A 23,117-nucleotide genomic window follows, 5' to 3' on the forward strand; every position below is an offset into this window, starting at 1 on the left:
AGGTGCATGTAGTTGAGTAGGATTGAAACCCAGGAGAATGTTGTAAACATCTTGGTCACGCCCTTACTTTGCCTCGTGGCATCTGCTATAAAATAAAGACACGGCTGTGGGCATGGTCGTTCTCTCTCAGAGAAGCAGCTTCCCACTGAGACCCGGCTTTCATTCTCTTGTCTGTCTTTTCTAAGCCTTTCAGCCGCCCCCACTCAGGTTCACTCTTGGCGGTGCTGGCACAGCACACTTTATAAAGATATGCCTCCAAGCTCCGAGGGCGGGTTCCTGCCTCAAACCTCACCTTTACCGGAAACAGCTCTGGGAAACAGCTCGGGGGTGGGTACAGCGTTTCCAAGACAACCCCTGCAGGACTGACTTCCTTCCAGTTGGTCGCACCTTGGGTCGTGATGTTACACCCAGGGTTTTCATATAAATAGATTACTTTAAAAAATAATTATTTTTATTTTATTTATTATTATTTTCTTTTCCTTCTTTCCTTTCCTATGCCCTGAATTCATTTCTTTTCTTTCTTTTCTAATGCTTTTTCCTCTTGTATTTTACTATTTTTTTCCTTCTCTTTTATCTTTTCTTATTCTTTATCTCTGTGTTTTTTGTTCATGTTATTTTCGGTTTGGTCTACTTTTGTCTTGTTTTGATCCCTCAACATCTGTACAGCAGTTTGCAAAACGTGGTCAGGGTTGAGCCTCAAAGTCAGCCAGCCCAAGAGCCGAGCCCACCAATGAATGGGACAACAGCAATCAAGACACAGTTATAGTCTGGCTTGCGTGGCTCAGTGGTTGAGCATCAACCTTATTAACTAGATGGGGGTCACGGTTTGATTCCTGGTCAGGGCACATGCATGAGTTGCAGGTTTCATCCCCAGTAGGGGGCATGCAGAAGGCAGCCAATCAATGATTCTCTCTCATCATTGATGTTTCTCTCTCTCTCTCCTTCTCCCTTCCTCTCTGAAATTAATAAAAATATATTTTAAAAAAAGACACAGTTACAACAGGAGGACCCACATAACCCACACCAGGGACATCCCTAGTGCACCCGGTCAGGTGGTCAAGGAGACTGCAACCACTGGACCCCACAGGACACCACTACAGTAGGCCATCCCACCAAGCCTGGGAGTCATGGCAGTTCTACCTAATACACAGAAAAAAACGCAAAGAAACAGCAAAAATAGAAAAATAAAGAAACAGGCCTCAAGTGAAAGAACAGAAGGAATCTCCAGAAAAAGCTAAATAAAATGGAGGCCAGCAATTTATCAGAAACAGAGTTTAAATTAATGGTTTTAAGAATGCTCTAGAGCTGTGGTCGGCAAACGGTGGCTCGTGAGCCACATGCGGCTCTTTGGCCCCTTGAGTGTGGCCCTTCCACAAAATACCACGTGCGGGCGTGCACGTACAGTGTGATTCAAACTTTGTGGCCCATGCACAGAAGTTGGTATTTTGTGGAAGAGCTGGTATTTTGTGGAAGAGCCACACTCAAGGGGCCAAAGAGCCACATGTGGCTCGTGAGGCGCGGTTTGCCAAGCCGCAGTTTGCTGACCACTGTCATAGGGGAATCAGAAAGCGAAAAAAGTGAGACAGGGACAGAGAACCTGTATGAAGAAATAATGACAGAAAAATTCCCTAACTTGGTGAAGGAAAAAGTCACAGAAGTTCAAGAAGCACAGAGAGTCCCAATCAAGATGAACCCAAAGAGACCCATGCCAAGACACATCATAATTAAAATGTCAAAGGTTAAAAACAAAGAGACAACCTTAAAGGCAGTCAGTTCCCTACAAGTCAATCCTCATAAGGCTGTCAGCTGATTTCTCAACAGAAACACATCAAGCAGAAGTAAATGGCATGAAGCACTCAAGGTAATGAAAAGCAAGGATCTGAAAAAAAGACTAAAGAAGATCATTATCACCAAATCAGTATTGCAATAAATGTTAAAGGGACTGCTGAAAGAAGAAATATATAGAGAGAGCAACATAGGCATAAAGAATAAAAATGGCAATATAAAGTACCTATCAATAATAACCTTAAATGTAAATTGATTAAATGCTCCAATCAAAAGACACAGGGTAGATGAATGGATAAGAAAACATGGCCCATATATATGCTGTCCCACCTCAGAACAAAGACTCACACAGGATGAAAGTGAAGGCACAAAAAATATTCCATGCAAATGGAAATAAAAAACAAAAAAAAAAAGCTGGGGTTGTAATATATACATCTGACAAAATAGACTTCAAAACAAAGGCCATAAAAGAGACAAAAAAGGTCACTACATAATACAAAAAGGATCAACCCAACAAGAGGATATAACCATGGTAAACATATATGCAACCAATATAGAAATACCTAAATACATACAAGATCTTTTGGTGGATTTTAAGGGAGAGTTCGACAGTAATCCTATCTAATAAAAGACAAAAAGGGTTATTAACTGTACCTCCGCTACGCTTCCCATTGGCTAATCAGGGAGATATGCAAATTAACTGCCAACAAAGATGGCGGTTAATTTGCATATGTAGGCACAATGATGGGAGGCAAAAGGGGAAGGTTGGAAGAAGCTGCCTGCCACTGACGGTGATCAGAAACCCAGGCGGCAGGCAAGAGCCGGGTGGCAGGGCAAAGGCGGAGAACCAGGGCCACCTTTGCCCAGCGCGAAGTATGCAGCTGGGAGAGGGGCGTGGGGCGGCTGGGAGCAGGGCGGGAACTTCCCGGGGTTTGCGTCAGGCAGCCGGGAGCAGGGCGTGAACTATGCAGCCAGGAGAGGGGCACCGGGCGGCTGGGAACAGGGCGGGAACTTCCCGGGGTGGGCATCAGGCAGCCGTGAGTGGGGCCAGAACTTCTGCCGTGCATGGCAACGCGGCAGAAGTTCCCGCCCCATAGCTACTTGCTCATTCACTTACTCGCTCATTCATTCACTCATTCACTCACTCATTATTCACTCACTCACTCAGCAAACCCTCTCAGGTCCCTAGCCCCAGGCCAGGCACTGAAGGTGAAGCAGGATAAGACAGAGCTATGTCCTCAAGATGTTAGTAATTCAGTAGGGCGAAGCAAGCACATGAACGAGGCAGTTGTACGCACAGATGCACTGTACTGGTTTCGGTGAGGGCTGTAACTAACACCGACTTTGTTCTCTTGATAAAATGGGGCCTCGGGAGCCAGGCCGCCCCACGCCTGTAGGCCTGTGCCTAGGCCAGGAGTGGCATGACAAAGGGTGCAGGTTGGGCTGAGGGGTCTGGCCCCACCCCTAATCCCCAAATTTTTGTGCACCGGGCTACTAGTCCTATATAATAAACGACCGGTCACTATGATGTGCACTGACCACCAGGGGCAGACACTCAATGCAGGAGCTGCTCCCTGGTGGTCAGTGTGCTCCCACAGGGGGTGTGCTGCTCAGCCAGAAGCCGGGCTCCTAGACTGTGAGAGGGCGCAGGCTGGGCTGAGGGATCCCCCGAGTGTACGAATTTCGTGCACTGGGCCTCTAGTACAGTCATAATAGGAGACTTTAACACCTGAATGTCATCAATAGATACATCTTCCAGACAAAAAAATCAACAATGTAAAAAAGATCTTAAACGACACACTAGATCAGATGGATTTAATTGATATTTACAGAACATTTCATCCCAAAGCTGCAGAATATACATTCTATTCAAGAACACAAGGAACATTCTCAAAGATAGACCATTGTTAGGACAGAAAATAATTCTTAACAAATAAAAGAAGATTGAAATCTTATATAGCATCTTCTTGAATCACAATGGCACGATACTAGAAATCAACTGTAATAAAAAAAAAACAAACCAAAACATTAAAACACATGGAGGCTAAATAGTATGTTATTAAACAACAAATGGGATACTAATATCAAACAAGAAATCAAAAATTACCTAAAAACAAATGAAAATGAACACACAACAACCCAAAATCTATGGGACAGAGTGAAAACAATCCTGAGAGGGAAGTTCATAGCATCACAGGCCTATCTCAAGAAGAAAAATCTCAAGTAAACAATCTAACACTACACCTGGAGAATAAAAAGAACTAAACAAAAAATAAATATGAAAAACAAAATAAAAAAACAAACAAGAAAAGCCCAGAATAAGGGGAAGGAAATAATAAAGATCAGAGCAGAAATGAGTAACATAGAGAATAAAAATAAAATACAAAAATCAATAAAACCAAGAGCTAGTTCTTTGAAAAGATAAACAAGATTGATTAACCTTTAGCCAGACTCATCAAGAAACACGCGTTAGCCCGTTTGGCTCAGCGGATAGAGTGTCTGCAGACTGAAAGTTCCCAGGTTTCATTCCAGTCAAGGGCACATGCCTAGGTTGCTGTTTGATCCCCAGAAGGGGGCGTGCAAGGGCAGCCGATCATGAGTTTCTCTCATCATTGATGTTTCTCTTTCTCTCTTTCTCTCCCTTCCTCTCTCAAACAAAGAGGACCCAAATAAATTGATTAAAGAGGTGAAGGAACAACTGACATCACAGAAATACAAAGGATTGTTAGAAAATACTATGAACAACTATATGACAACAAATAGAACAACCTAGGAGAAATGGACAAATTCCTAGAAACATACAATCTTTGAAAACTCTATCAAGAAAAATCTGGCAAACTGAATAGATGGATAACAACTAATGAAATTGAAGCAGTAACCAAAAAACTCCCAGCAAACAAAAGTCCTGGACCCGATGGCTTCACAGGCAAATTTAACCAACCTTTCAAAAAAGAACTAACACCCATCCTTCTCAACTATGTCAAAAAATTCAAGAGGAGGTATGACTCCCAAGCTTTTTTTGGGAGGCCAGCATTATTCTAATTCCAAAGATGCTACAGAGAAAGAAAATTATAGGTCAAAATCCCTTATGAACATAGAGGCTAAAATCTTCAAGAAAATTATTAGCAACCTGGATCCAGCAATACATTAAAAAGATCATATACAATGACCAAGTGGGATTTATCCGGGGATACAAGGTTTGTAATACATTCACAAGCCAATAAATATGATACATCACATAAACAAAATGAAGGATAAAAATCATATGATATCAATCAATGCAGAAAAACCATTCAACAAAACCCAGCATCTGTTTATGATAAAGACTCTCAGCAAAGTGGGACTACTAGAGGGATCATACATCAACATAATAAAGGCCATAGATGACAAACCTACAGCCAACATCATATTCAGTGGGAAAAACTAAAACCATTTTCACTAATAATAAGAACAAGACAGGGATGTCCACTTTCACCACTCTTATTCAACATAGTACTGGAAGTCCTAGCCACAGCGAACAGACAAGAAGAAATAAAAGGCAGCAAAAGTGAAAAGGAGGAAGTCAAATGGTAATTATTTGCAGATGGCATGATACTGTAAACAGGAAACCCTAAAGAATCTATAGAAAACTACTAGATTTAGTAAATGAATTTGGCAAAGTAACAGGTTACAAAGTTAATATTCAGAAATTGTTGACACTTTTATACTCCAATAATGAACTATCAGGAAAGGAAGCTAAGAAAACTATCCCATTTACAATTGCTTAAAAAAAAAAAATGCCTAGGAATAAATTTAACCAAGGAGGAAAAAGACCTGTATTTGGAAAATTATAAGATGCTGAAGAAAGAAATTGAACAAAAAATGTAAATAACATTATACACTGTGCTCATGGACAGGAAAAATTAACATCGTTAAAATGTCCATACTACCCAAAGCAATCTCTAGATTCAATGCAATTCCTATCACAATACCAATGGTGTGTTTCATAGACCCAGAAAAAAAAATAATCCAAAAATTTATATGGAACCAGAATATCCCTGAATAGGCACAGCAATCTTGAGAAAGAACAAAGTTGGAGGTATCACGCTACCTGATATCAAACTATACTTCTAGGCTATTGTAATCCAAACAGCCTGGTACTGGCATAAAAACAGACACAAAGATCATTGGAACAGAATAGGGAGCCCAGAAATAAACCAATGCCTATATAGTCAAGTAATATTTGACAAAGCAAGGAAAAACATACAATGGGGTAAAGAACATCTATTCAATAGAGGATGTTGGGAAAATTGCACAGATACATGCAAAAAAATGAAACTAGACCACTTTCTTACGACACACATGAGAACGGATTAAAGATTTAAATATAAAACCTCAAACCACAAAACTCCTAGGGAAAACATAGGCAGTAATATCTCTGGTATTTCTTTTAGCAATATTTTTTTCTGACATTATCTCTTTGGGCAAAAGAAACAAAAGAAAAAGTAAACAATGGGACCACATCAAACTAAAAAGTTTTGCACAGCAAGGGAAACCATCAGCAAAACAAAAAGACAACCTACTGAATAGCAGAATATATTCAGCAATGAACATCTGATAAGGGGTTAATATAAAAAATTTATAAAGAACTCAGATATCTCAACACCAAAAACACAAACAATTCAATTTAAAAATAGGCAGGGGGCCTGAATAGATACTTCTCCAAACAAGATATACAGATGATGGCCAATAGACATTTAAAAAGATGCCCAAAGTCACTAATCACCAGAGAAATGCAAATTAAAACCGCAAGATACCACCCTACACCTGTCAGAATGGCTATCATCAATAAATCACCAAACAAGTGTTGACAAGCATGTGGAGAAAAGGGAACCCTTGTGCACTGTTGGTGTGAATGCAGATTGGTGCAGCCACTGTGGAAAGCAATACGGAGGTTTCTCAAACAATTAAAACTACCTTATGACCTGGCAATGCCACTCCTGGGTATATATCCAAAGAATCCCAAAGCACTAATTTGAAAACATACATGCACCCCTATGTTCATTGCAGCATTATTTACAACTAGAGGCACGAAGGGGGGTGTCCCTCAGCCTGGTCTGCACCCTCTCCAATATGGGAGCCCTCGGGGGGTGTCCGACTGCCGGTTTAGGCCTGATTGGGCCTAAACTGGCAGTCAGACATCCCTCTGACAATCTGGGACCACTGGCTCCTAACTGCTTTCCTGCTTTATTGCTCCTAACTGCTTCTGCCTGCCAGCCTAATTGCCCCCTAACCACTCCCCTGCTGGCCTGATTGATGCCTAACTGCTGCCCTGCTGGCCTGATCGCCCCCAACTGCTTTCCCCTGCCAGCCTGATCACCCTCAACTGCCCTCCCCTGTCAGCCTGATCACCCCCAACTTCCCTCCCCTGCCATGACCCGCCTCCTCCACTGGGCCCTGCCTCCACTTGCGGCCATTTTGTGATGGCCATCTTGTGATGACGTTTGGTCGTGATGCATGAGGGCGTGACGACCACCTAGGCTATTATTAGTATAGATACTAGAGGCCCGATGCATGAAATTTGTGCAAGAGTAGGCCTTCCTTCCCCTGGCTACCGGCATTGGCTTCCCTCTGGCACCTTGGATCCGGGCTTCCCTCCAGCCATCAGCAGGCACCTGGGACCCAGGCTTCCCACACAGCCCCAGCTTCATCTGGAAGGTTGTCCAGAAGGATGTCCAGTCTAATTAGCATATTATGCTTTTATGATCATAGATAATAAACAAGATATAGAAGCAACCCAAGTGTCTATCAATAAGTGAGTGGTGTGGTACATACATACAATGGAATATTACTTGGCCATACAAAAGAAGGAAATTTGCAACAGCATAGATGAACCTAGGAGGTATGATGCTAAGTGAAATAGCCAGGGAAGGACAAATACTACATCATTTCCCTTATGTGTGGAATCTAAAGAGCAAAATAAAGAAATAAACAAAATAGAAACAGACTCATAGATACAGAGAACAGACTGATAGTTGCCACAGGGGAGAGGATTTGGGGGATTAGGTGAAAAAGATGAAGAGATTAAGAAGTACAAATTGGTAGTTATAAAATAGGCTCGGGGCCGAAACCGATTTGGCTCAGTGGATAGAGCGTCGGCCTTCGGACTGAAGGGTCCCAGGTTCGATTCCGGTCAAGGGCATGTACCTGGGTTGTGGGCACATCCCCAGTAGGAGATGTGCAGGAGGCAGCTGATTGATGTTTCTCTCTCATCGATGTTTCTGACTCTCTATCTCTCTCCCTTCCTCTCTGTAAAAAATCAATAAAATATATTTTAAAAAAAATAGTCTTGGGGATGTAAAGTACAGCATAGGGAGTAGAGTCAATCATTTGTAATAACTGTGTATGGTGCCAGGTGGGGACTGAAAATATTGGGGCAACATTTGTAGTGTATGTGATTGTCTAGTCACTGTGCTGTGCACCTGAAACTAACACAAAGTAATATAAATGTCAACTGTAATTGGAAAATAAACTTAAAAGAATATACTTCTTTTTACATGTATTAAAATAAGGTTTTTTTTGTCCCATTCTATTAACAGGTTTCTCCACTTTGTTTTAACATGTAGATAGATTTATGTAGTCCCATGGACTCTGAGAAGAGGATCGAGTGCACTTCTCTACTATATGAATGATGAATCTCACTGGAAACTTGGTTTGAATACTATTTTATATGAATGTATATTAAACTGCTTAGAAATCAAGGTTGATATCAAGTCCATATGGCTTACAACTTTTTAATCCATATTTGACATGAAAATTGATGCTACACTATGTCATACTACAAATTTTTTGTTTCAAGTTGAGTAGTGTGCTTGCTAACAAGCCAACAGAACTCAGTTATAACTTTCGCTGCTACACTGACATCAAAAAACAAAGCGACTCAGACTATCTCAGAGTAGCCAAAGAATAAGTTGACCTTTTCAAAGAAGTAAACCTCCTTAATAACAATAGTCCTCGAGTGGGCCTAAGGGAGAAAATGCTTTTGGAAGTGCAGTAAGGGCGAGATGAGACTGGGTTATGGTTCCCTAACCCTGCTCAATGAGTTAACTGGCTAAGAAGAGATCTACTACTGGATTGGTAGATTCTAGACCAGGGGTGGGCAAACTTTTTGACTCGAGGGCCACAATGGGTTCTTAAACTGGACCGGAGGGCCGGAACAAAAGCATGGATGGAGTGTTTGTGTGAACTAATATAAATTCAAAGTAAACACCATTACATAAAAGGGTACGGTCTTTTTTTTTTTAGTTTTATTCATTTCAAACAGGCTGGATCCGGCCCGCGGGCCGTAGTTTGCCCACGGCTGTTCTAGACCATGATCTCACCATCAATGAAAGCAGTAAGATCAAGAGTATATTTTAGTGAACTACTAAAATTTATCATTGTAGAATTACCAAAATCTTATGGCAAGCTACATATTGAAATAAATGTCTATGGGCATGTAAACAGTTTATGTTCATACCTGTGTTAAGATTTTAAAGACTATGTGATGTACTTTATTATCCACAGCCTTAACTTTAGTACTTTCTTTAAAGTTTTGAATCAAACCCCCTTTCCTGTAGGAAGATTTTCTATATGTTCTAATTTCGGTCTTCCTGCTATATAATCCTATAACAACCTGTACTCTCCCCTTATTGTAACACTCATTAAGCTTGAAATAACTAAGGACAATTTCCCCATCTCCTATATAATAAAAGCCTAATATGCTAAATGTCTGGTCGGCCATTCAACCAATCAAAGCGCAATATGCTAATGATATGCTAAGGCCGCTCAACCACTCGCTATGACATGCACTGACCACCAGGGGGCAGACACTCCAACTGGTAGGTTAGCTTGCTGCTGGGGTCTGGCAGATTGGGACTGAGCGAGACAGGTCGGACACACCCTGGAGTCCTCCCGTGTCCCTCCCAGGCCCCTATCGTGCACCGGTGGGGTCCCTCAGCCTGGCCTGCGCCCTCTTGCAATCTGGGACACCCCCAAGGGATGTCAGAGAGCTAGTTTCAGCCCGATCCCGCAGGCCTGGCCGAGGGACCCCACTGGTGCACGAATTCATGCACCAGGCCTCTAATTAATTATAAGCTTCACTAAGGCAGGAGCCATGTCTGTTTTGATTCCTACTGTATTCCCCAGCACAGGGCTTGGCACATAAATATATATTGAGAGGTCTATATGGACAAATAGTCAGAAAAAAACAATTCAATAAATAGCTACCAGAGTCTCTGAACTCTTTTATTATATTATAAATAAGACGAAGTAATTTTCACTTGTCTACTTTTGTGATGGTAGTTCTGGATCTACAATTGTCTAATGCTGTGCAGTAAATTCTGAGATATGGACAGCAGCAGAGAGCTAAATTACATCAGTTATGTAAAAACAATTATATCAGTTAAATTATTTTTATGAGGATCTATTTTATGCTATATTCTTTAAAACACAAAGAAATAGTGTTTGGTGAAAAAAGAGCACTTAGTGGATTGAGCACTTAAAGAAGACATTAACCAGAGAGTACATATTCCGGACTCTTCATCTTTACATTACCTTTTCAATATAGATGACTTTGCATTTTTGGAAATGTTAATTACTTAACTCTTTGAGTGCCAACCAATACCTAGGAACTATGCTAAAATTGCCAAGGCATTTTTGCTGATTTTACAGCAGTTTAGGAAAAAAAATTATGAATCGCAAGTAAATGAAGTTACATATTCAAAAACTTAAGGAAACCTTTACTACATTGACATATTTAGCAATATCATCATCACTAATAAAAGCAGACTTAGAACTGGACGCCATTTCGAAGCTTTCTTTGATAGTGCTCCCGGCACTTTTGGCAAAAAACACTCAAAGGGTTAACCTAGAATCTGATAATAAAATATCTATAAAAGTATTAAATAAAATAGCAAATTTCCTTACCCAGGTCAGCAAATCTTCCCCAATTTGATCAATAACAGAGGTCTCATTCCTCTTTCGAACAGTCTTCATTTGCTCATTCAACCCAACTCAAGGGGAAAAATAAAATGGAAAAAAAAGTAAGCATATACTCATCACTGGTAGTACCAAGACCTTAAATTAAAAGGAAAAGACTCTGAGTAGTACAACTACTTCTAATCTCCTTAAATACAAACCCGGACACAATTCTTATACATCTAGGTATCTGTGAGCTCTATCTGAAAAACAGATGGTAAAGGACCAAACAATGTGGAAAATAGCAAATTACATACAAGATAGATATATCAAATAGTCATTTAACTTAAGACTCCATCTATAACCATACTTCTAAAGTACTTGAATTTAAATAATGCAGGTCACGCTGCCTACTGTTCCTCTGAAAATGTCTATGTTCACAGGCAATGGACATAATGTAGCCTGAACTTGACAATGCATGTTGGTGAAACCTAAAATCATTCCCAAAGAAGTGAGAAGGCATGCATAGGTGGCAGGTGTTGAAGGACAGTGATGGCATTCCTGGTGAAAAAAGATGAACCACGAAGGGACACGGGGAACAGTGACTCAGAGAGGAACGGGCACACTGCCATGAAGTCCGCGATGACCACCACCAGGGATCCAGCAGGAGAGAGCTCCCCGGTAGTCACTCGAGCGTCCCAAGCAAACAACAATGAAATGATCTAATTCATGGAAATGACACCACCACGGGTTATCTATTGTGTATTACTATTTGCAAAATGCATTTATCCATATATCTTACGTGGGATGTATATTTTTAAGAACATACACACTGTAACTGATAGGACATTTTCAAGGGTAGTTCTGACGACTCATGTTTTTCAGCTCAGACACTGACATTTGATCCCAAGTCCTGTGTTAACACTTTGAATAGAAAAGGCTGATGTGGGAATGGGGTGAAAGGTTTATTCAGAGATCCAATCACTTGATTACGTTGTACTCTTTTATATATTGGAAATGTTAGGGACAAAGATCAGAGTAAATTTCTCTTACTGTGAAGTTGAAGAATATCCTCCAAGTTTGAAAAAATTTTCCTTAGTTCTGAAGGTGACAGAATTCCTTCTCTGCATACTCGCTGGTAGAACACTTGATCAAGAACCTTTAGTGTTCGAACATGAGCTCTTTCAGTGTAAAATAATTCTAAACAGAAAAGAAGTAAATATAAAATGTGGCCTTACTTAGAATAATGCTACAAACAGTCCAGTTCCTATCTCACACCACACAGTTATTACAATATTATAGCCCATATTCCTATAGGCTTCAGCTGGAATTAACTAGCAAATAAGTTATATAATAATCATTTATAGTTTAGAAAAGGTGAAGTCATTTTTTTTTATTCCACAGAACTCACCTACATATTGGCTCTAAGAGTTTAATACTGGTAGATGAAAAACATCATTATAAACTGTTTTGTACTTAAAAGGTAACAGTGTACTCCAAAACTCCTCTATCTTTTTAAAATAGTAGCCACCAATCATAACTACATTAGAAAACCGTAAGCCCAAACATCATATAGCCTTTAAATGGAGCCCTCCTCATAAGAACAGTACTCTTGGTTATCCAACACCTATCAAACCTCATTTCTGAGGCCGGACTTGTACTCTCACTGTCTCAATGTTATTGGGGACACGAGGATATTTATGAAGTCACATCCTAAAGGCAGGAGAGGGCAGTGTCCACGTGGCCTCTGCTGCGCACTTGCTGGGGGAGGAAGAGCTGCACCAGGGTTAAGGGAGAGCTGGGTGCTGGTTTTCTCCCTGTCACTCATCAGCTGCACAATCTTAATTCCTTCAATTGCCCTGAGCTTTAGCATTCTCATTCATAATCTATGAACAAGATGAAGAGTCTGAAAGTGATGGGGCAAATGTCTCAATGATTTTTCTAGTTTTAAAGTTCAAGGATCCTCTATATAGTTTAATTTCATCTTCATTTAAAACAAAAGGCAAGCAGAAACTTGGAAGCAAACACCAAGGCCCAGGGCATTTTCTGCTATAATAAAACACACATAAACAACAACAACAACTAATTAAACTCACCATTAATCACTTCCTGCCTTTTGATCTCACAGGGCTTCAGTCCCAGCAACACCTCTCGGCTAACGAGCTGCTGCCAGCTGGGTGGGTCAGTTTCCAAGTCATTGTCAAACTGCTCGTCCTCACTTTGACTTTCTCCAAAAGCGATGCTGTCTACCCTGGTACAGAAACAAGGATGGAGAGTCCCAGCTGAGGACACACGTGCACAATGGGAAACAGCAGGTCTTCACTCGTGCATCACAGCACAGAAGTCTGACAAACTGTGGACAGTGTTTCTTTAAAAAATCTCTTATTTTGCAATTACAGTTGACATACAATATTACATTAAATTCAGGTGTACAACAGTGATGAGACGTTTATGTAACTTACAAAGTGATCACCCGGATAAGCCTGTCTTACACCACAGCTGTGACAATGTTACTGGCTGTATTTCCTACGCTGCACTTAATGTTTCCATGACAATTTTATAACCTAACCGCTTCCCCTTTTCACCTTTAACAACAACCCTACTCTCATTGGCAACCATCTATTTGTTGTTTGAATCTATGGATTTGACTGTTCGTTTATTTTGTTTTTTAGATAAACCATATAACTGAAATCATATGGCATTTGCCTTTCTGACTTATTCACTTAACTGCTAAGTGAATAATACCCTCTAGACCAGTGGTCAGCAAACTCATTAGTCAACAGAGCCAAACACCAACAGTACAACGATTGAAATTTCTTTTGAGAGCCAAATTTTTTAAACTTAAACTATATAGGTAGGTACATTGTTACTGACCTACCTATATACTTTAAGTACTGTTGATATTTGGCGCCTCCCCTGCGCTGCGTATCCCGCAGCCCGTCTGCACCGTGTCTCCCGTCGCCAGACCGACCGACACCCCCCACTTCTTCTAACGCCACTTCTTCAAAATAGACTCGCCCAGGCCGAAAACCGACTTCTGCGCATGGGCCACGAAGTTTCAATCGCACTGTACGTGTGTGATCACACATGGTATTTTGTGGAAGAGCCACACTCAAGGGGCCAAAGAGCCGCATTTGGCTCGCGAGCCGTGGTTTGCTGACCACTGCTCTAGACCCATCCATGTCACAAATGTTAAGATTTCATTCATTTTATGGCTGAATAATATTCCATTGTATATATGTTCCGTATCTTCTCTGTCATTTGTCTACTGACGGACATTTAGCTCGCATCCATATCTTGGCTATCACATATAATACTGTTCTGAGTATAGGGTGCATATAGCTTTCCAAATTAGTGTTTTGAAATACCCAGAAGTGAAACTGCTGGCTAATAGGGTAGCTCTATAAACTTTTGAGGAACCGCTACAATGTTTTCCATAGTGGTTATCTCTACAGAAAGGTTCCCTTGCTCCACCTCCTCTCCAAAACTTATTTATTGATACGGCATTTTGAGGAATATGAAGTGGTGTCTCACTGTGGTTTTAATTTGCATGTCCCTGATAATTAGTGATGTTGAGCAACTTATCATATATTTACTGACCATTGATCTCTCCTATTTGGATAAATTTTTATTCAGGTCCTCTGCACTTTTTTAAATTGAATTGTTAGGGGTTTTTATTTTGTATTAGTATACATTTGGATATTAACTCCTTATCGGATATATCATTAGAGAATATTTTCTCCCATTTAGCAAGCTGTCATTTTGTTTTGTTGATGGTTCTCTTCACTGTGCAAAATCTTTTTAGTTTCATGTAGTCCCATTTGCTTATTTTTTTCTTTTGTTTCTTTCCCTTGTCTGAAAAGACATATCCCAAAACCTACAACTAGAGCAATAATTAAGTTTATTACCTATGATTTCTTCTAAAAGTTTTATGGTTTGGGGTCTTACTTTTAAGTCTTTAATCCACTTAGAGTTTATTCTTGTATACGGTGTAAGAAAGTTATCCAAAGAGGAAAATGGCACAGTCTACAGTTACATTTATTTCTGGCATTCGAGGTTGGTTCATATCAGCAAATCATTTCAGGTTTGCAACGTGTCAGGTATGTCTCAGTGCCAGCCTCCCAGCCACCTCTCCCCGAGCTGCTCTTCTCCCCAGACTCCACAAGTCCGCACCTCAGTCATGGGGATCAATTGTTTTGACTTAGGTTTGAATCACATCTGACAAAAAGACGGGAACCAAGCGGAACATGACGCTTAGGCTGACAGCTATGCTATGAGTAACCAAGTCCTGTGTCTTCCAGCAATGGTTAGACTTGAATGATGCTGACAAGATGGCCTTGGAGCCATGTCTAAGAAGCTGGATCCAAGGTTCAAAAATGAAAAAAAGAAAAGAAAATGGAGACTTTAAAAAGCAACACTGCAATTTAAACTCAAGTTGGAGAGCTGAGAGCTCTGAAGGAAGCCAGCGGCCACATGGTGAGGACACTCAAGGAGCCAGATGGAGAGGTCGTGTGGCACGAGCATTCCTCCTGCTCACAGCTGGCCCGGAGCTGAGGCCTCCTGCCAACAGCCAAGAACCCTTCCTGACACAGGGCAGCAGTGGATGAGAGAAGCATTTCCAATTTTGGATTCTGGTATATCTGAAATTTATTAAAGCAGATGATTGTAATCACTCAAAATATGAAAGACATTTGATAGCTAATAAAACCCTCCATAACTTAAAAGAAAGTTATCCAGTTCCACCCTTTTGCACATATCGCTGTTTTCCTTATACCATTTATTGAATAGACTCTCTTTACCTTATTGTAGTCTTGCCTCCTTTATTGTAGATTAATTGATCGTAACAGGCATGGGTTTATTTCTAGACGCTCTATTCTGTTCCACTGATCTATGTGCCTGTTTTTTTTTTTTAATTTTTAAAAAATTGATTTTAGAGAAGGGAGAGAAAGAAACATTGATTGGTTGCTTCCCACATGCATCCCAACTGGGGATCAAACCCTCAACCTGGGTATAGCAACCTGGGTAATGTGAACTGGCTGGGAATTGAACTGGTGACTTTTCAGTGCACAGGGCAACGCCTAACCACCTGAACCACACTTGCCAGGGGCGTATGTGCCTGATTTTTATGCCAATATCATGCTGTTGTGGTTACTACAGCCCAGGAGAATAGTTTGGTATCAGGCAGTATAATACCTCCAACTTTGTTCTTTCCCGAGTGGTTCCATATGAATTTTAAGATTATTTGTTCTAATTCTGGGAAAAATGGCACTGGTATTTTGATACGACTGCACTGAATCTGTAGATGGCTTTGGGAAGTATTAACATTTTAAAGATGCTAATTCTTCCTAGATGAGCACAATCTACACCAGTGATGGCGAACCTTTTGAGCTCGGCGTGTCAGCATTTTGAAAAACCCTAACTTAACTCTGGTGCCGTGTCACATATAGAAATTTTTTTTATATTTGCAACCATAGTAAAACAAAGACTTATATTTTTGATATTTATTTTATATATTTAAATGCCATTTAACAAAGAAAAATCAACCAAAAAAATGAGTTCACGTGTCACCTCTGACACGTGTGTCATAGGTTTGCCATCACTGGTCTACACTTACATTTATTTGTATAGTTTTCAATTTGATCCTTCAATTTCTTAGAGTTTTCCAAGTATAGGCCTTTTACCACCTTGGTTGACTTTATTCCTAGGTATTTATGATGCAGCTGCAAATGGGATTGGTTTTTTAATTTCTCTTTAAGAAATAATTGTTTGTTATTATTGGTATAAAAAATGCAACTGGTTTTTCCTGAATATTAATTTTGTACCTTTCTATTTTATTGAATTTATTAGTTCTAATAACTTTTTGGCAGAATATTTAGGGTTCTTTGTTAGCTGTGGGTTTTCATGTGTGGCCTTTATGCTGAGGTATACCCCCTGTATCACCACTGTCTGAGTTTTCATCTAAATCAGCGGTTCTCAACCTGTGGGTCGCGACCCCTTTGGGGGTCGAACGACCCTTTCACAGGGGTCGCCTAAAACCATCGGAAAACACATATAATTACATATTGTTTTTGTGATTAATCACTATGCTTTAATTATGTTCAATTTGTAACAATGAAATTGTCACCACAACATGAGGAACTGTATTAAAGGGTCGCGGCATCAGGAAGGTTGAGAACCACTGGCCTAGAACTTTCTTTTTTTGTAGTGTTTGTGTGGTGTTGGTATCAGGATAATCTGGCCTCATAAAATGATTTTGGGAGTCTTCCCTCCCTCCATTTTTTAAAGAATAGTTTGAGAATAAGTATTACTTTTTTGAATGTTTGGTAAAATTTTCCTGTGAATCCATCTGGTCCAGTGCTTTTGTTTGTTGGGAGTTTTTTGATTACTAATTCAATTTCTTTAGTAGTTATTGGTCTGTTCATATTTGTTTCTTCAAGCTTGGAAGATTGTACGTTTCTAAAAATTTATCAACTTATTCCAGGTTGTCCAATTTGTTGCAATAAACCAGTTCGTAGTATTTCTTTATAAACCTTTGTATGTCTGTGGTGTTGGTTGTCTCTTCTCTTTCATTTGATTTTATATATATGCCTCCCCCATTTTTGTTGTTGTTGATGAGTCTAGCTAAGGGTGTATCAACTTTATCTTTTTAAAGAACTAGGTCATGGTTTCATTGATCATTTCTTTTCCTTTTAAAAAATACTCTTACTTCATTTATTTCAGCTCTGGTCTTTATTTGTCCACCCTTCTCCTCACAATGGGGTTTGAGGTTTTTGTTTCTCGAGGTAGGCCCGTTTCGCTACATTCCCCGTGAGAACTGCGTTGCTTGTGCCCCATAGATGTTGGTAACTGTGTTTTCATTTTCATTTGTCTCAAGGTCTCTTTTCATTTATCCCTTGATCTTGTTAATCCATTCACTGTTTAGTAGCACGTTAATCAGCCTCCATACTTGTGTTTTCATGTTTTCCTTATTATTTCTAGTTTTGTGCTATTGTCATCGCAGAAGATAGTTGTTTCCTTTGTAAATTTACTGAGACTTGTTTTGTGGCCTAACATGTAGTTTGTCCTGGAAAATGTTCCATACGCACTTGGGAAGAATATATATTCTATTCCATGCATTCATGTCTCTGGACCTATGTAACATACTGACATATCTCAGAGAAGAGGGGGTTGGGAGGAACAGAAAGAACATATATGCAGAGCCCACGTAGAGACAATAGTGTGCTGAAGGCGTGGGGTGGGGATGGGGCTGCGTGGAGGGAGGCATAGGGGTGAGGGTGAATTGGGGGGCATCTGTAATACTGTCAACAATAAAAAAGTAGAACAAGCCCTGACTGGTTTGGCTTAGTGGATAGAGCGTCGGCCTGCGGACTCAAGGGTCCCAGGTTCGGTTCCGGTCAAGGGCATGTACCTTGATTGCGGGCACATACCCAGTGGGGAGTGTCCAGGAGGCAGCAGATCGATGTTTCTCTCTCATCGATGTTTCTAACTCTCTATCCCTTTCCCTTCCTCTCTGTAAAAAAATCAATAAAATATATATTAAAAAAAAGTACAACAAAACCAAACAGAATGAATATTCTGTTGCTTTGTATAATGATGTTATAGATGTCATCAAGTCCATCAATCTAGTGTATCATTTGAGGCCATTGTTTTCCTTACTGACTTACTCTCTGGGTTCTCTATCCATCGATGTAAATGGGGTGTTAAGCTCCCTACTATGACTGCCTTGCTACCAACCTCTGCACCTCTCCATCATCCTGTTTTATAGAGATACCCCTATATGGGTATGTAGAAGCTTATAGGAGCTGTGCTCTTGTGTGGGATTGATCCCTTTATCATTACGAAATGCCCTCTGTCTTTTGTTACTTGCTTTAAATTCTATGACCTCTAAGTATTGCTAGACCAGCTTCCCCCACCCCCCCCCCCCCAATTGCAGGGAATGCCTTTTCCTCATCCCTTTGCTTTCATTGTGTGTCTGGATCTGACATGGGTCTAGAGACAGTATATGCAGCAGTGGTGTTTTTTTTATCCATCCATTCATCTACCCCACGTGCTTTGCTTGGAGCATTTACATTTACATTTAAAGTAATTATTGATAGGTATGCAGTTGTTATTATTTTATTAATGGTTTTCTGATTAGTTTTGTAGTTCTGCTCCTTTCTCATTCTCTTGCTCACTTCTCTTCTATGTCTCCTCTGTGGGTTGTGTGTGCCTCCTGTTGTGGTTGAGCCTCGACTGGTGCTGGCACCTCAGTGGGTAGGACTGCCCCGCAGGCTGACTGGGTGAGGGCTGGCTGTGACTATCAGACCAACTGTGTGTAAGGGCAGGGCTGACCCCACAGAGCGGCGGGGCTGTAGGAGCAGCTGAGTCCACCCTTCCGATCTGTCATCTGTGGGACTGTGGGTATTGCCCTGGTGTGTTCTGATGCCGGCCCTGGTGCTGGCTCTGGAGCCTCTTGTGTGGGCTCAGGTCACTGCTGTGTATGCTCGGCTGGTGCTGCCTGATGGGCGCTACAAAGTGACCTGTGGTCGGTTGCTGTTATGCTGGAGTGGGAGGCACTTGGAAGAGATCACACTGCAAGGCTGGCTGTCAATAGTGCCAGCTTGAGACCCTGTGGAGGTGATCATGATGGGAACTGAGGCCAGCGGCCACTGTGCTAGGCTTGTGACTCAGCTGAAGCTACTTTCCAAGCCAACATTGGCCACAGCTTATGCCAGGCTTGGGGCTACCTGATCAATGCAAATTGAGACTGGTGCTGGTTGCACTTGGAGCCACTTAGAAAGTGGGATGGGGCATGCCGTGGCCAGCGCCGGCTTGTTCGGGGTTTGGAGACCCCTGAGAGCTTTTAGGAAAATCCGCAGCAGGAGCTGAGGCAGACCACTGGTGTGGAAACGCCGCTGGAATGGCTCGGGCTGGCAGTGAAAGTTGGGTGGGGAGTGTCGGAGTGAGCCTGGCCGTAGGAGCAGTGCTAGCCAAGCTCATGGAGCACAGATTGGGAGCCACCCTGAGCCTCCAGATGGGCGGGGGAGGGGCAACGGGCACAGCGGGGCCTACCAGCCTTTCTGTGCCCAGAGAGTGTTGTTCTGATGGTTGTCCTTCAGCTTGCAACCCGCACCTACTCAATGTAGTTCCTCCTACATGCCCCTGGCACCTCCCAGCTCTGTTCTTGCGCTGGAGCCAGGACTGAGTGAGCTCCTGCGTGAGCCAGCACCTGGGCCCCTCCAAAGGAATAGCTGGGGCACTGCAGCCCCTGCCTCGCTCAGAGGCAGTCTCCGCTGGTTTCAGAGCCCGATGTAGGGGCTCCTCTTTCCAACACTGGAGGCCCAGGTGGAAAGCCCAGCCTGGTGTTAGAACCCTCATTCCTCAGTGGGATCTCCACAACCGAGATGGCCCTCTTATTCTTAACCACCACACGTGGGTGCGGGACCGCCCACTCCACAACCGTCAGTCTCAACAGGGCTTCTCCCTATTCTCCTTAGAGCTCCTCTAATCCAGCTGGCCTCCAGACGGTCCTCAGTGAGAGCTGCTCCGTAACTTCGTTGTGATCTGCTGTGGTCATGGGAGGAGGTAAAGGCAGCGTTTATCTACTCCACCATCTTGACCAGAATACCCGAGTCTCTTCCTTTAATAGAGGTGTTAGGGCAAGAAAATATATTTCTTAAAGTATGCCCTACTAAAAGCTGCTGTAGGATTACTTACTTTCGAAAGGGCTTTGGTGTCCCATGTTCAGTCATCCTAAAACAATGGAAAAAAAGAGTCAACAAAAAACCAAAATGTTAAGAAATGTATGCCAAAGTGTTCAAAAGTGGGTAAAACTACAGCGGCTGATAAATAATTCTTCTCGATATTTTAAGATTAATATCAAATAAATTGAAAAGCATTCAATATCTATCTAATATTTACTACCAATATAAGTTCTAGTTTCTTCCCAAAAAACACATGTGGGAAAAACGGTAAAATATAGGAATATTACTGAATTACCTTTCTACTTCCCATTCCTCCTCTTGCACCTGGTCCAGTGGAGGAGGCAGAAACTCCAGGGCAGCACTGGAAGCACGAGGGGGGGCGTCTACAAGGTCTGCAGATGCTGGGGATTCTGCAACTGGCTTTGATCCTGAAGAGACAAACGGCACACATTCAATTCGTGCCACATACATATAATATCATGTACTTATTCAGCTGATAACAAAATAAATGTGTTAGTTTCAAAAGAGCTTCAACCTAATCCATAGTCACATTCATATTTAAACAACTGTGGGTTAGCTAGAATCAAAATTCTAGTATGTAACATTTTAAAATACACTAAAAACTAAATAGAAAATCATTTTTAAACAGCTTTTAAGTGTCAACATAAAACATGGCAACAACGCAGGAGAGCATATAAGAGAAAAACATTCTCACCTATCCTTTTCTACCTTAAATCTTTTTCATTCACATTTCAGATATTATAGTGATCCAACAAATAACTTCATACTTTTTTATTATCTTTAGGTAATATCCTTCCTGCCTTCAATCTCCCTCCATTTCTTCCCAATGTTTGATAATTATATTATTATTAATTGGGTTTTGGTTATTACTTAAGTGTAAACAATATCATTATTTATATACTAGAGGCCCTGTGCACAAATTCATGCACCAGCGGGAACCCTTGGCCTGGCCTGTGGGATCGGGCAGAAACCAACTCTCCGACATCCCCTGAGGGGTCCCGGATTGCGAGAGGGCGCAGGCCAGGCCAAGGGACCCCACCGGTGCACAACTGGGGCCGGGGAGGAATGTGGGAGGTTGGCCAGCCAGGGAGGGACCTCAGGAGGACTCCAGGGCATGTCTGGCCTGTCTCGCTCAGTCCCAATTGGCTGGACCCCAGCAGCAAGCTAACCAACCAGTTGGAGCGTCTGCCCCCTGGTGGTCAGTGTAGGTCAGAGTGAGTAGTTGAGTGGCCTTAGCATATCATTAGCATATTACACTTTGATTGGTTGAACAGCCAACCGGCCACTTAGCATATTAGGCTTTTATTATATAGGATATATATTAGAGGCCCGGTACACGAAACTCATGGCTGGCGATCAGGCCCAATCAGGTTCCCCACCTCCCCGTCCCTGCTTCCCTTACCACCCATGCGCTGCCACCGCGTGGGTCCCCGCCTCCTCCTTTCCTCACTCCCTCAGCGCCCCACCTCTGCCGCTGGTCACCTGCCATGTTCTGCGCCACCCCCTGGTAGACAGCGCACATCATAGCGAGCGATCGAACTCACAGTCTCCCGGCCAAATTCCTGAGGGGACAATTTGCATATTACCCTTTTATTATATAAAATATAAAGGTCTAAGCAACCATCTGACTGGTAGCTATGACGCGCACTGACCAAGAGGGGGCAGACCTCAACACAGGAGTGGAAACTTACAGGTATGTAAACATGGAACAGATTGATGAATCTCAGAGGGAAGGGGGTAGGGCGGGAAAAAATAGATTAACCAAAGATCTTAGATGCATACTAGAGGCCCGGTGCATGGATTTGAGTAAAATGAGAGTAATATTAAGAAAGAAAATGTCATGAGATATAGGAAAAAATGGAAACAACCCAGGAAAGTGGAGAAGGGCAGTCCTAGGATGATGACTGTCACAGGCTCAGGGCAGCAGCTCCCAACAAACACAAGAGCGTGCAGGACAAGCATGGGGCTGAGGCAGGTGTGTGCATACTGCTATATCATGTAGATGAAAAAAACTGAGACTTGATAAAATTCTATATCCTTTATAATAAAAGGCTAATATGCAAATAGACCAAACAGCAGAACAACTGGAACCAAACAACTGGTTTGAGATGTGCTGACCACCATGGGGCGTGCACGGAACATGGTGGGCACTGGCCACGGTGGGATGGTGGAGCAGGTGAGCAGTGGTGCCATACCAAGGCAGGGTGCCGGTCACTGTCATCGGGGAGAGCCTCTGGTGGTTACTGAAAATTCTTTATTCCCACACACCACGGTTCTGCCCAGCGCTCAAACCTGCTGCCGGCGCGGGCGCCACTCTCACCTGCTGCCGGCACCGAGGCTGCCACTCCCACCCACTGTCAGTGCCCAGCACAGGTCCCAATGGCTTGGCACCATCAGTGGGTGCGAGCGGCAGCTGCCGGCCCGATTGCCCCTGAGGGCTTCTCCCCCTCCCCCTGCTCCTGAGGGGAGACAGGGGCTGGCAGCCACCTCTTGCACCCGCTGCCAGCGACGGCCCCGTTTGCACCCGCTGCTGGAGCCGCCACTCACATCCACTGCCAGCGCTGGCCCAGCTTGCAGCCGCTGCCCAGTGCCGGTCCTGATTGCTGGCTGATCACCCCTGAGGGCTTCTCCACTCCACCTGCTCCTGAGGGGTGATCAGGGCAGCAGCAGCTGCTCGCACCCACTGCTGGC

At 42.4% G+C, this 23,117-nt stretch overlaps 1 protein-coding gene across 9 annotated transcripts in view; it reads right to left on the reverse strand.

Annotated features, from left to right (window-relative positions):
* Window positions 1–23,117, reverse strand: part of ARHGEF12 (Rho guanine nucleotide exchange factor (GEF) 12) — a 186,886-nt gene that overhangs the window by 40,665 nt on the left and 123,104 nt on the right. For all 9 annotated transcript variants that reach the window (XM_014528955.1, XM_014528950.1, XM_014528951.1 and 6 more), the window contains 5 exons: window positions 20,701–20,833; window positions 20,419–20,454; window positions 12,819–12,973; window positions 11,776–11,922; window positions 10,732–10,817 (listed from right to left, as the gene is read on the reverse strand). In XM_014528955.1, the coding sequence (XP_014384441.1) occupies window positions 10,732–10,817; window positions 11,776–11,922; window positions 12,819–12,973; window positions 20,419–20,454; window positions 20,701–20,833 (557 nt within the window). The remainder of the gene's footprint in view (window positions 1–10,731; window positions 10,818–11,775; window positions 11,923–12,818; window positions 12,974–20,418; window positions 20,455–20,700; window positions 20,834–23,117) is intronic.

This window comes from Myotis brandtii, unplaced genomic scaffold, assembly GCF_000412655.1.
Source record: "Myotis brandtii unplaced genomic scaffold, ASM41265v1 scaffold666, whole genome shotgun sequence".
NCBI classification, from domain to species: Eukaryota; Metazoa; Chordata; class Mammalia; order Chiroptera; family Vespertilionidae; genus Myotis; species Myotis brandtii.